At 37.7% G+C, this 13,792-nt stretch overlaps 1 protein-coding gene across 44 annotated transcripts in view; it reads left to right on the plus strand.

Moving 5' to 3' along the window:
* SYTL2 (synaptotagmin like 2) overlaps positions 1 to 13,792 on the plus strand; it is a 107,737-nt gene that overhangs the window by 91,318 nt on the left and 2,627 nt on the right. For 29 of the 44 annotated variants that reach the window (XM_008540094.2, XM_008540078.2, XM_070625637.1 and 26 more), the window contains 6 exons: positions 2,737 to 2,856; positions 4,129 to 4,298; positions 5,673 to 5,775; positions 7,860 to 8,030; positions 10,374 to 10,452; positions 12,574 to 12,673. In XM_008540094.2, the coding sequence (XP_008538316.2) occupies positions 2,737 to 2,856; positions 4,129 to 4,298; positions 5,673 to 5,775; positions 7,860 to 8,030; positions 10,374 to 10,452; positions 12,574 to 12,673 (743 nt within the window). The remainder of the gene's footprint in view (positions 1 to 2,736; positions 2,857 to 4,128; positions 4,299 to 5,672; positions 5,776 to 7,859; positions 8,031 to 10,373; positions 10,453 to 12,573; positions 12,674 to 13,792) is intronic. The other 15 variants (XM_008540109.2, XM_070625627.1, XM_070625629.1 and 12 more) reach the window with 1 other exon arrangement.

Below are 13,792 nucleotides of genomic sequence, written 5' to 3' on the forward strand. Positions count from 1 at the left end.
AGCATGACTAGCTTGAAAACATTTGTTAAAATAATATAGTAACAATGACATAGCAAACTCTAGAGCTATCTACTGAGTGTAGGCACTTTACCTACATTGTCACATTTAATCTTCCAACAACTCTGAGAGGTGGACACCATCATTATCCCCAGATGTTACAGAAAAGCAAACTAAGACTAAGAGAGGTGCAGTACCCTCACTCAGCTAGAAAGGGGTTGAACCAGGACTGGAGCCTAGATCTGGCTCCCGTGCTGTTGACCACTGTACTGACTATCTCAAGCAAGAACATGACTATTATCTGCTATTCACTGAGTATGTAGTAAGTACCAGGAACTTAATTATTCATTCTGATATCTAACTCTCATTAACTAAAGGTGGTATTTTCTACATTGTATAAAAGAGGAAAGAGCCTCAGAGAGGTTAAGTAACTTTTCCCAAATCCATCAGCTACTAAAAAGTAGATCTAGGACTTTAATTCAGGTCCTTCGACTTAAATAAGATTCTGTGTTCTTGCAGTCAGGTGGTTAGGAGCCTGACCTTTAGAGTCAGACATTTCCAGTCCTGGCTTTGCTGCTAATTTGCTGTGTGATTATGGACAAGTTCCTTACCTTCCCTGAGTCTGGTTTCCCAGTACCTACATCATTAGGTTGTGAGGAGTTAGTGAGATAATGCAGGGAGAACATATAGCACAGTGACTGACTCACTGAGTCTCAGTTTTAATGTTAGCTGTTACTGTTTGTGGTTTTAGTCTGATTTTTGATGGTGAAATAAAAAGCTACATCCTCAAGTGTTCTCTTAGTAAATGGAAGGTGATGAAAGCTCTGGACGACACATAAATTACGTCCCTCAACCACCACTTCCTGTGCACCCTTCTGTCCATTCTTGGGCCTTAGATGAACTGTATCTGCAAATATTTAGCCAATACATATGCTTATTAAGAGCCCACAGTACAGTTCCTTTGGAAAGAATCACTCCTTCTTTGAAACTAACTCATTAGCTGGAAGCCGGTGGTAGGCACCTCATGGAGTTCCTGTGGTTTTAAACCTTTGTAAATATGCTTTGGTCTTGGTTAGTCATATGAATGAACGATGTAATAATTTAAGAGGCAAATGATAGAGGTTTCCTCTTTTTATTTTTTCTCTTCCCTTCAGTTTTAACCTGCTGCCTCATAGCTCCACACAAAAGAGAGTCCAAATCATTTGAGTTTGTGCATCAGAGATGCCAAATTAAGCTGTATCATTTTACCTTACAAAGTACATGGCGTTGCACTTAATATTAAAGGAAGTGGAGATGAAGTCAGGCCTTGCTCCTTTGTCCACTGTCCCTTTGAGACTTAACATCAGTCACATTTGTTGAGTGCCAGCTATGTGAAAATCAGTGTTCCAGGTCAACAGGACAGGGTCTCATCCTTCCAATAAGTCACTAATGATCTGATGTACTAAGTAGAATGTAGTACATGCTGTAATAGAGAGAAATGGACAGTAAGCATGTGGGGAGAGTGTGTGACAACAGAGACATTAAAAAGGTATGGATTTTTTTTTTAATCCTTGAAGGAGGATTCTTTTCTCATCCATATAAATCATAAATTTTGTTTTTCTTTAACTCCTTTCTTAATCTGCATTAGAATTGGCATCTGTTACATTGATACATAATTGCATGGCCCTGGAATATGTTGGCATGAACTAACTCCCCCTCCGTAAAGGTGTTTCCCTAACCCCAGGAGCCACTGAACTGCTCCGTAAACCCTCTAACCCCAAAAGGAGCTCATTCTGAACCATGAATTTTTAAAGCTACCATCTAACAAACTTTAGATCTAAATATAATAAAATATATTATTGGCACTTTTCTTTGTTGACCTAGGTAAATATTTCCTGGAGCATATTTAAAATAAGTATCTTATTGCTATTTTTTTTCAAAAATGTGTTAAAATCTACTCTGGGTAGAATGTATAATTATAGCAACAAAAAGACAAGCACAATAGCACTATAAAAATACATGAGGTGATTTAAAAACTTTTGAATATAGGGGCTAGCCCTGTGGACTAGTGGTTAATTTTGGCAGCCCAGGTTTGTGGGTTCAGATCCCGGGTGCAGACCTACACCACTTGTCAGCCATGCTGTGGTGGCAACCCACATATAAAATAGAGGAAGATTGGCACAGATATTAGCTCAGGGTTAATCTTCCTCAGGGGGAAAAAAATTAAATATATGTAACTTTTAGTTGAAACAGATCAGACTAGCATTAATTTTTCATAGTTTAATTGTATCTCAAGTAAAACATTTTACTTTGAGAAAAGTTAAGACCATGTTAATGAGAGGAATTAAGCATGACATTTTATGTTTTGACAGTAAATCTTAGACCTTTTATTGTCTGGGTACAGTTAGTTTCTCATACATATCAATAAAGTTCTCCAAGCAACATAAATATATAATATTAAGAGAGTGACAAGCTCATAGGTGTGCTGTCTTCTGTAGCACCTTGGGGCCACTTGGTAGGTGAAAAAAAATCACTTCGTTATTTCGGTAGCTAAGCACTCCTCTCCTCCTTAGGTGAGGTCCAAGGCAGACTACCCACCGCATCCTGAATCCCTTCCCTGGCAATTAACACTAGTATCCTTTGACCTTGGGAAATGTCATAGATCAGTGGGATACCATGATATTATCTTTATCTAAACCGAGATCTGATCTTGACTTATTCTGAATTTAAATTTTGTGTATATTATATGATGTTTTGTAGAGTGATGACAGAGAAACAGATACAGCGTCAGAAAGCAGTTACCAGCTCAGCAGACACAAGAAGAGCCCAAGCTCTTTAACCAATCTTAGCAGCTCCTCTGGCATGACGTCCTTGTCTTCTGTATGTAAACAAAGGCTCTGTGTTAATATCTCTCCGCTTCTGCCAACTTTGCTCTTCCATGCTCCTGCTCACTGTAAAACAGCCTCCTGTTGTATTTCTCAGATTCCGAGGGCACGAGCTTTTTCTCTAACCCACAGTTAGTTCTGGCTAGCTAAATCTTCCTTTTTCTTTTTTTTAACCATAAAAGAGTTCATATCCGTTATAAATAAATATGTTTTAGGAATGTAAGTACTTCAAAAATAAACCTAAACTACCACTAAATTTTTCTGTGTAACAAATGGGGTAACTATCATAAAGTCTGCTGATATCAGCTATGCTTTTATATACTGTTTACAGGTATGGAATTGTACCTCTCTTTTAGCAAACCTGATGAATAAAAGTACTGATTCACATAAAAGAACAGGAGGGCTGATTCTTTGTCTTGTAGAAAGATTCAGATTAGGGTTTTAAAAGGAGAACTCCCTAACTGTCTAGAGAATTTGACTTTACGTGGAACTTCTTTCATAAAGTGAGGTAGCTGTGTGTGTGTGTAGTATGTGTGTAGAAATATATATATGTAAATATATCCACATACACTTATCCAAATATTTCTCTGCTATACATACACATGCACCTATCTCACCAGGTATGCTAGACAAATGACAAAGCTGAGCGTAAATTCTTACCAGCCCCGAATTTCTCAGACTTGTTTGTTTAAATCTATTTGAATTGCATTTCTGCTGATTGCAATCAAATGTATGGCCTTGGGAAGGCTTTAAACTCCCTTCATCAATCATCCATTTTCTACCCTTCCTGACCTCTAAAAGCGTATGGCTCAGTAAGCATTTTCCTGGATTCAGTGGATGAGTAACGTGGTAAAATTCCTTTTTAGTGCCTTGGAAATTTGATAGAGCAACATGTCACTGTGATTTGTGTGCCTGAGCTTTCTCACATCCTCTTTCTTTAACATTTTAAACACTAAGCATGCCTAAAAATGGAACTCTGAATGCCCTCTACCATAAAATCACCCTGCTTTGAAATGAGCTAGCATCTACATAACTTTGCATTTCACTTTTCATCTGTGTCTCTTAGAGGCAGTTTTTTTAAAACACTGGTCATGTCGTGTATATCACGTCAGGTTGCCTGTGTTGGTATGTCTTTCTGCCATATTAAATTGACTGCTTTTATATGCAAAGTAGAGAAATAATGGCAAGCAAGGATTATATCTGTGATCCTTGTGTTGGGTTCAAGGGCCGGGTAGAGACAAACTCTGCATGTTTCCAATGCTTTCAGGTGAGTGGCAGTGTGATGAGCGTTTATAGTGGAGACTTCGGCAATCTGGAAGTGAAAGGAAATATTCAGTTTGCCATCGACTATGTGGACTCACTGAAGGAGTTGCATGTCTTTGTGGCCCAGTGTAAAGACTTAGCAGCAGCGGATATTAAAAAACAGCGTTCGGACCCGTAAGTACATTTTGGAGTTACTGCTTTCTTTTAGTTACTCTCAGCCTTGTAGAAATTGAGAGGGAAAGTAAGTAATTGAAGGGGGAGGGTATGTGTGTGACTGTGTTAAAAGGAATATATGAAAAGAAAACTTGGGGGAAATTGCTGTTTTATTTACTTTATAAATTCATATGCCAAACTTATTAAATTATAAAAATTCAGAGACGCACAAAATGTTTCAAGTTGGGAGGGACCTTTGAGGTCCTCTTGTCTGGTTCCTTCTTTTTACAGATAAGGAAACAAGGGCCAGAGAAGATAAGGGGGTCTGTTTACATAAATTCAGATGATCAGCAGCAAAATGAGAAATGAGGGCTTGAACCCCAGTCTCTTTCCACTCTCAAACTTTCGCTAAAGTTAGGGACATGTGGGGCATACTGCATAATGTTCAGTGGTGCAGAAATGGTTAAGATTCTAGAATGAGGTGGTTTCCATATTTAAATCATATTCTACAGAAGAACTTTAGAGGGAATTACCAATTCATCTTTGAAATAACAGGGTTAATTGCATTTCAGTTTATTTGCAGAAGTTGAATAGTATTCCCCACTTATCCCTATGCAGAAGTCTGATTCTTAATTATTTTGCAAGCATAAGCCCAATCGTTTTTGCTTTTATTATAAAAACAACTGGGCTCAAAGTCCTTTTTTATCTTTTTTTTTTTTACATTGACTATGGCTTGATTAGATGTGTGATAAGATTAATTTGCTTTTTCAAAAGACAGTAACAAAAACTTTTCAAAATCCTGCAAACACCAAAGCCTTTTCTTAATAGGAAACAAGGCCATAGAATTAAGCACTACACTAGAGACCTGTTGTGCCCCCATGCCCCATTAGGTAAGGCCAAAGGAAAAAAGGAATTCAGGAACTATCCCTTAAAAGTCTTCACGACAGGGGCTGGCCCACTGGTGCAGCAGTTAAGTTCACATGTTCCGCTTTGGCGGCCCAGGGTTCACAGGTTTGGATCCCGGGTTGCAGACATGGCACCACTTGGCAAGCCATGCTGTGGTAGGCGTCCCACATAGAAAGTGTAGGAAGACAGGCATGGATGTTAGCTCAGGGCCAGTCTTCCTCAGCAAAAAGAGGAGGATTGGCAGCAGATGTTAGCTCAGGGCTACTCTTCCTCAAAAAATCTTCACGACAATATAAAATTATCAATTCCACTGAAATCGCTTTAAACGTTTAAGTATAAAGGTATTGGTGAGAACATGTATTACTTACTGCTTTTCTCAGTGTCATGAAATAATTATTTCAGTCAATTTCCAATGCATTTTTAAAAGTAGAGGTGGAAATATTACTTTTATTTTCTCTGACCTTCTTATCGGTTTAATTCTCTTTTTAGATATGTAAAGACATATCTATTACCAGACAAGGGAAAGATGGGCAAGAAGAAAACACTTGTAGTGAAGAAAACTTTGAATCCTGTGTATAACGAGATCTTGCGGGTATGTATGGACTCCCTAGCTAGGAAAATCCTAAATGATGACCTCTGCATTTAAATAGCCGTGTCTACTTAGGTAGTATGTCTACATAGTATCTCTACAGATGCAGTCAGTCCCCAAAGAGAAGAAGGAAAGGAATAAACATCTTCTGAGAAGTTACTTTGTATGAGACACTATACCATGAATATTATATGCGTTATCTTATTCACTCCCTATATAGCCTGCCAGGCAGGTATTGTTATCTGCATCTCACAGGTGAGACAAGAGAAATAAAGTGACTCAAGGACATACAGCTGATAAAGTTGAGCATTGCAACCAAAATGGTCTTCTAAAAGCGTAATTCTGATCCTGTTATTTCTCTGCGTAAAATCTTGTAGGATTCCCATTACCCTTAAGGTCAAGTCCATCCTTCTTAACATGCACACCAGTCCCTCCACAACCTGAGCTCCAGCCTGGTCTTTCCACTTTCATAGTCTTTGTTCAGGTTACCCTGATTCCTTTTTGTTCTTTGGAGGAACTACATTTTCTCACACAGCTAGGAATTTCTGTTCCTTCAGGCTTGAGTATTCTTTTCCACATTCTATCCCTAATTACCTGCTACAGCCTTAAATCCCTCTTCCTACGAGAGGCTATCCTTAACCCTTAAATTCCCCTCTATCTGCTGCCTCAGTTTCCTTGTTTTGTAATAGGCTATATTAACACTCAGCACTTTAACTACTGGTGTAATTGTCTGCTTTCCCATTAGACTGTAAGTTCCATGAGGGCAGGGACCAACTCTGTTGTTGTGAGCCCTTGGGCAAATGACTTAACATGCACTTCAGATCTGCAAAAGGGAGATAATAATAGTATCTTCCTACCTACCTCAGTAGTAGTGAACATTAAAAGAGTTAATATGTGTGAAGTGATTAGCATACATTAAACACATAGTAAATGTGGACTGTTAGTACAGTGTCTGGGAGAGGTACTCAAAAAATGTTTATTGGAAGGATAGATGGATGGACAGATGAAGGGAAGGTATACCTAGCTCAAATACTCATATTCTTTTTTCCCCCAAAGTGTATCATGCTGCTTAGTCATGAGTAACAGATAATCTAAAACTAAAAATATAAGAAGTGTCATTCATTCCCTGTTTCTGAAAATTCTGTCCAAGAATTTGGTTATCCTCTGAGAAAAGAAGCACAATTAAATTAACCCTCAGTCACCCATGGGTGAATTTTCTGTAGCAAGTTTTTAATTACAGTCTGACTATGATACTCCTCAGTACCCTAGCTATTTCTAGGTCAGCTACTGCAACCCTATACTCAGGAAAAGCCAGCTAATTTAAATGGTAAACTCAGAGAAAGCCAAGTCTGCTATAACCAAAATGAACATTCAAGTAGTACGTCATAAAAGCCAAATAGAGATTATTTTTAGGTTGGAAGTACTATTATCCCTTCCATGATTATATATAATCAAGGATTGACTACATTTTAGGTGAAAAACTGTTAGGATGCCAAGTATTTTCCATTTGACCATAGGAAGCAGGAAAAAACAAGTATATCTTTTCTTGAAAAATACCGTGTCCTTGCAGGCTATCAATAGTAGGAAAGATTGTGTGTATTTGGGAGCAGGTGGTATATGGGAACTCACTGTGCTTTCTGCTCAGTTTTGCTGTGGATCTAAAACTGGTCAAAAAAATAAAGTCTGTTAAAAAGAATACCTTGTTCTCAGGTAGAAAACAGACCTTTGGATTAAACTTCATTTGTATTTTTAGACTGAATTTGATTTATGCAATATCTAGTTAGAACTAAAAACATCCAGTGAAAACTAAATAATTGGCCTTTGTTTTTAGAGAGCTATTACTGGCTATGATATTTGAGTCATAGCTTGCTTTTCCAGAGGGGGAAGGAAAATCAGCTTTTGTGAAAGATGGATTTTAGCTCTTTGAAACAAGACACTTAGAATAAGATGACTTTGCAAAATTCTTGAGACTTGAAACCTAACAGATGAGAAAATCTGATCTACACAGATGACTTTTCATCTCAATGTCATAATTTTGGCATAAAGTAATGTTATTCACCACTTTAATTTCCTTCTTTGAACTGTAGTATAAAGTCGAAAAGCAAATCTTAAAGACACAGAAGCTGAACGTGTCTGTGTGGCATCGGGATACATTTAAGCGCAATAGCTTTCTAGGGGAAGTGGAACTTGATTTGGAAACGTGGGACTGGGAGAACAAACAGAATAAACAGCTGAAGTGGTACCCTCTGAAGCGGAAGGTAAGTTCAGAGTTTTTTGGTTGGTTGGTTTGTTGGCTGGTTTGGGACCTTGGGTATAGGAGAAAGCTACTATGAAATTGCATTTTCATTCAGAATGCATATCTGTAGTTTGGGATCATTCTATCTTTTCACTCTATCCTATATATCTCTTATGCTTTTTTCTGTATTTTCTATTCTTTCTCTTTTTTTTCCCTCTTTGTGCTTCAGGCTGCCTATTTTTTGCTAACCTATTTTTCAGTTCAATAATTTTCTTCTCTGCTATGTATAATCTGCTCTTACACCCATCTGTAGGTTCTCAATTATTATATATTTCAGATTTATATTTATATTTTCATTTGATTCTTCTTCTTCTTTTTTTTTTTGGTGAGGAAGATTGGCCCTGAGCTGACATCTGTAGCCAATCTTCCTCTTTTTTGCTTGAGAAAGATTGTCACTGAGCTAACATCTGTACCAGTCTTCCTTTGTGTGTGGGATGCCACCACAGCATGGCTTGGTGAGTGGTGCATATGTCCGTGCTCAGGATCCAAACCCACAAACCCCTGGCTGCCAAAGTGGAGAGTGCAACTTAACCACTGTGCCACTGGGCCAGCCCCTCATTTGATTCTTTTTTATAGATTTCACTTCTCTGTCAAAATTCTCCATTTTAACATTTTCTTTAGGAATATATTAATCAAAGTTATTTAAAGTATATGTCTGAAAACTCCAATATCTTAAACATTTGTGAGTCTCTCATCTAATTTTTTATCTTAGTTTGGTCATTTGGTCCTTTGTTCTGGTATGCCTGTTCACTTTTTATTGCATGCTGGACATTGCATATGAAAAATTCTAGGGATAATTTAGAGAGTTTACTTTTGCTTCTGACACACAGAGTAGGGACAAACCACCTTAATCTAGTCTTGAAATGAACTGACTAGAAGCTGGGGTTCACTTTTCATGTGATCTGATCTAGTTTTTCTTTGCCTGTCTTCCTAGGCTGTGGCCCTTCAGGGGTTCCAACTGAAAGCCTTGGGAAGTAGGTCTCTAATTTTAACATGTATCCACTTTAACTGAAGTTCTTTAACTGAGGAACTTTTTAAAATACAGATTTCTGGGCCTTATTCCCAATGTTGCTGATTCTGTAAAATCTGGGCCCAAGAATATGCATTTCTAACAAGTTCCCAAGTATTGCTGATGCTGCTGGCCTGGGGACCACACTTTGAGAAACACAGATCTAGAGCATTCTAGAGGCCGTTCCTCCTTCGCAGGCCATGGACTCCGATTTCTGTCTCCTCAGCCTGTGAGACTGCCAAAGCCCTGCTCAGCTTTTAGTCTCTTCCTGATGGCTGTTTATGCTCTCAGTTTGGCACTACTTAAAAATCGGCTGACGCCTCAAAGTGGAAAGCAGAGAAGAATGTCAACCTCTAACATCATGTCCATTTGAGTCTTCTGTCTTAATAATTCGTTAGCACTTTCAAATAAATTTTTTTAACCCAGTTTTCTTTGTTGTTGTTTGTTCTCAGTGTGAGGTTGGTGTGAACCTAGCTATTCCATTTCCATCGTAGCTGGAAGTGATATGTAATAAATAATTAATATAAGCCATTATTTAGTATATGTACAATAAAACAGTTCCATTAAAGAAATGGTTCCCAAATATTGCATCAAAATCAGGTGAAGCACTTATTTCTAGCCCTGCTCAAGACTTGATGCATCTGAATTCCTCAGAAGGTGTCAGAAGCATCTCATTTTTAACTAATTTCCCTTATGTTTCTGATGGATAGCCATGTTTTGGAAATAAGGCTCTAAAGGACCAGAATTTGAAAGGAAAACCATCTCTCTTATACTTGGAAATAATAGATACACATTTTAAAATTATTGTCCGATCATTGTTATTCTTACAGGCATCTACTCATTTGGTCTAAAATAATCAAGTTAATGCAGCTTTGAAAATGTAATATTTGGCCCCCTTCCCCCCCATTCCCACACTCTTCTTACTTTCTTCAAATAAAGAGAATATAAATAAGTTGTTATATGTGCTGGCTGAATGACTAACAAAATGTATTTGTTTTTATAAAACCCAAAGCATCCAAGAACACCACTTCCATCTCCAAGAAAGCCATTCTGATTTCTCTGCTCTCTTTGAGACTAAAGGCTTTGAAATGTTTTCTGGGTATCCTGCAAAGTTTTCCAAGATACACAGTGTAGCTTTCCCAGATATAAAAGCAACAATCTGGCTCTGATGGGGAAGGAAGTGTTAATCCAGGGCGCTCATGAGTAATCCAGAAATGGGGAAGATATGGTCCTGTAACAGAGTGACAGAGAAAGTGGTTTGTGCTTCACACCTGCTGACGTTTCTTCATTTTTCAGACAGCACCAGTTGCCCTTGAAGCAGAAAACAGGGGTGAGATGAAGTTAGCTCTCCAGTATGTCCCCGAGCCAATTCCTGGTATGTAATGATTTTCTGTCCACATTTATGCCTTTTCTTAACCCTTCTCCTCCCCAAGGATTTCTTTGGGTTCTATGATATTTTCAAAGGGGAAGCCCTAAACAAACTTATTAACTTAGTAATTGTATAGACCAAATGAGTCAATTCACAGTTGTAAACTAGAAAATTCTCATTTTTTTATTGTAGTAAAAACATATAAAACGTCCCATCTTAACCATCTTTACCCATACTGTTAGTAGTGTTTAGTATCTTCACATTGTTGTCAACAGATCTCCAGAACTTTCTTGTCTTCTATATCTGAAACTCTATACCCATCAAACTACACCCCCTTTGTTCCCCTTCCCCCTAGCTCCTGGTAACCACCATTCTACTTTCTGTTTCTATGAGAAAAATTCTCATTTTTTTCAGTCCAGTTTACAGTCCTTGTTTTAACTTTCACCTCACTCTCCCAAAATTTAATATCTGCACAATATGAATGGCCTTTCTTGTATTCAGAATTTGGACCTATTGGTAGTGCTGTGATAAGAATGGAACCTGAATGTTCTTTTTCACAGGTGGGAATTGGAAGAATTCATATGAAGCCCCTAAGAAATTAGAGCTCATTGGTCCTCCACTCTCAAGGTCTCATCAGGAGAGAAAACTTTTTCCTCAAGATTATTAATTGCATCCTTGATGTCAGGGCCTCAGGTCTGCAGTCCAGTTAAGGGGCAAGAGACTGGCAGGAAATGAATGCCAGCCCCCCTCTTATTTCCTAAGCAAGTTCCCCAAGTTATTCTCCTTAAGAATCTGTATGAATTTTATGACTCAAATCAGGGGTTGTAAACTTAAATGCTTTCAGTAACCAGGCAGTGAAGCTAGTGGGATGAAGGAAATAATGGATGGTGAGGGTAGTGATTAAACTAGAGAAAGGCATTCTAATTCAGTTATTAAAAAAGAAAAAGAATTGGAGGGCAAGCAAAACATATCTTTAGGTCAAATGGCTGCCAAACCACCATCTTGTTACTTCTGGATCTTTCTAAAAGGCAGTCTTTTATATATAATTTGTATCTATCATTTATGTCAACATGCATAGAGGTTCTGCCAGTCTCATTTCCCATTTTCCCTACTATCATTTCTTGTTGGTGGGGACCAGGGGGATGGTGTGTTGTGATGGGCTCCAGCTTGTCTGAGTTTTTGCTTATACAAGTTTCTCTTCCCTTGAATGACTTTCTCTTCTCCTCAATCTATCCAAGTTTTAGATGAATTCCCTTCTCCTCCATAAAGCTTTTTCTGACTATATTCACCCTCACTGATCACATCATCTTCTAGAACATTATAGTAATAACTTGACATTTCATTCTATACTACATTTTTGTAGTTTTTATTGAATTACTCTGTCTAACTTCACTGTGAACATTTCCCAAGGATGTAGGTTTCTTGTATTCATTGTATATCCAGTGACATTCCTTGCATAGAGCTGAGCACGAAATAGATACTCATTAAATACTGGTTGGTTAACTGACTGGGTTAACCTATGAGGAAAAATATGGTAATATTCCTCTGTCCGTGTGCACCCAACTTAGACAACAACTTCAGACTAACCCAACTTCTCAGTAATTCCCTGTCCTTAATAGTAGCCGTTATGTATATCTACACAATAGTCCTATAAAATGCGTTAACTACTTTTAACAAGAGTGACTATACCATTAGCCTGTACCTCTTTTGGTTACTTTGTACTCAAATATGTTTAAAATGCCTCCCTATCAGCACCAGTTGATATTGGTATTAACATTTGGAACTCACATGCATTTCGCTGAGATGTTTTGAATATCACCGTAAATGGATCATTCACGTACCTGATATCTGTAATTGACCTTGTTGAACCAAGCAAAACCCAAAAAGAATGACGTAATACTCTATTCTTGGAATCAATATAAATTATTTTCCTAGAGCTATCTGAGCTCAGCCAAACTATGAAAGATATAGTTTAAAAATGTGTAGATTTAAGCAATTAGGATCATACCATCAAGCATTAGCTAGTATCACTGTACCAGACCATTTTTAGATTGGCATCTTTGGATGCATTATTGCCAAGACAGAAATGGCAGTGAAATGTTCTTCTCTCTCTTTTTTCTATTATAGGTAAAAAGCTTCCTACAACTGGAGAAGTGCACATTTGGGTGAAGGAATGCCTTGATCTACCACTGCTAAGGGGCAACCATCTAAATTCTTTTGTTAAATGGTAACAGCATTGATCACTCTGCCTCCCTCAGTTCTACGATAGCCTGCCTTTGCTGGTTGGTTTCAGTTCTCTATATCTTTGATGCTGAAACTCATCATTCATAGTTTGAATGAAATAACTTGAGACAATGGCGACATGAACCAGAGGTATCTGTGACAGGAAACATCCAAGGCTTCATTTAGTTTTAAAATCATATAGATAAGAGGGCATATACACAAATGAAACCAGAGACCACATACTCAGGTATGTAATGTATTCCTAGGAGGTACATCTGCTGGTGAGGACAATATTCAGTACTAAAGAGTTTATGAAATTTCTAATGGTGGGGCGCCACACTCCTTAACGCCTTTGTGGAACACTTGTTTTGTGCCCATTTGCAAAAGACCTTTTGCATCAACCTGCAAATATCTGGAAAATTATTTGCTAAAAAAACATATGTTAATTGTTAGCTCATAAAAGCTTAAGACAATTTGGGTTTTTAAGCAGCAAACTTTTTTCTCTGTTATAAATGCCTGGAATCTAGTAAATAATAACTAAAACAGATATTAGTGTACTGTCTTGGCTCCCTCTAATTTTATTTATATGGCTTCTACTAGAAGACCAGATGTAGCTATTTAAGTTTATATGAAATTATTTATAATTTTCCCTATATACATATTTTTCATAGATGTAAGCTGCTAAGATTTTTCAGCTCAGGTCAGTCTCCCATTTTGAGACTAATCTCAGACCTTCTTGCCTTTACAAGAGGCATGGCAGGTTAAAGGTAATTCGGTTATTACCACAAATTAAATGTAAATGATTGCAAATACATGATTTATTCCCAAAGTCAAATCTATCAATTGGAAAGGTTTCTCTTCTTTTCAGTTCTGTACAAGACTAATTCTTTAGGCTATCACAGATAATCAGGAAGAGACCGTGCTTCCAAATTTTAAAGGAATCCTCAAACAATTGCTACATAGTAAGTACTTAAATGCAGGCGCTGAACTAAGTTGTTTGCTTCATATGCAATTCTAATATTAACCTTGTGAAGTAAGCACCACCATTCCCATTTTATAGATGAGAAAGCAAGTATCTGAGAGGTTAAGTAACTTTCCCTGCACTACACAGCCAATAACTGAC

The sequence above is a fragment of the Equus przewalskii genome, chromosome 6, assembly GCF_037783145.1.
Source record: "Equus przewalskii isolate Varuska chromosome 6, EquPr2, whole genome shotgun sequence".
Lineage (NCBI taxonomy): Eukaryota > Metazoa > Chordata > Mammalia > Perissodactyla > Equidae > Equus > Equus przewalskii.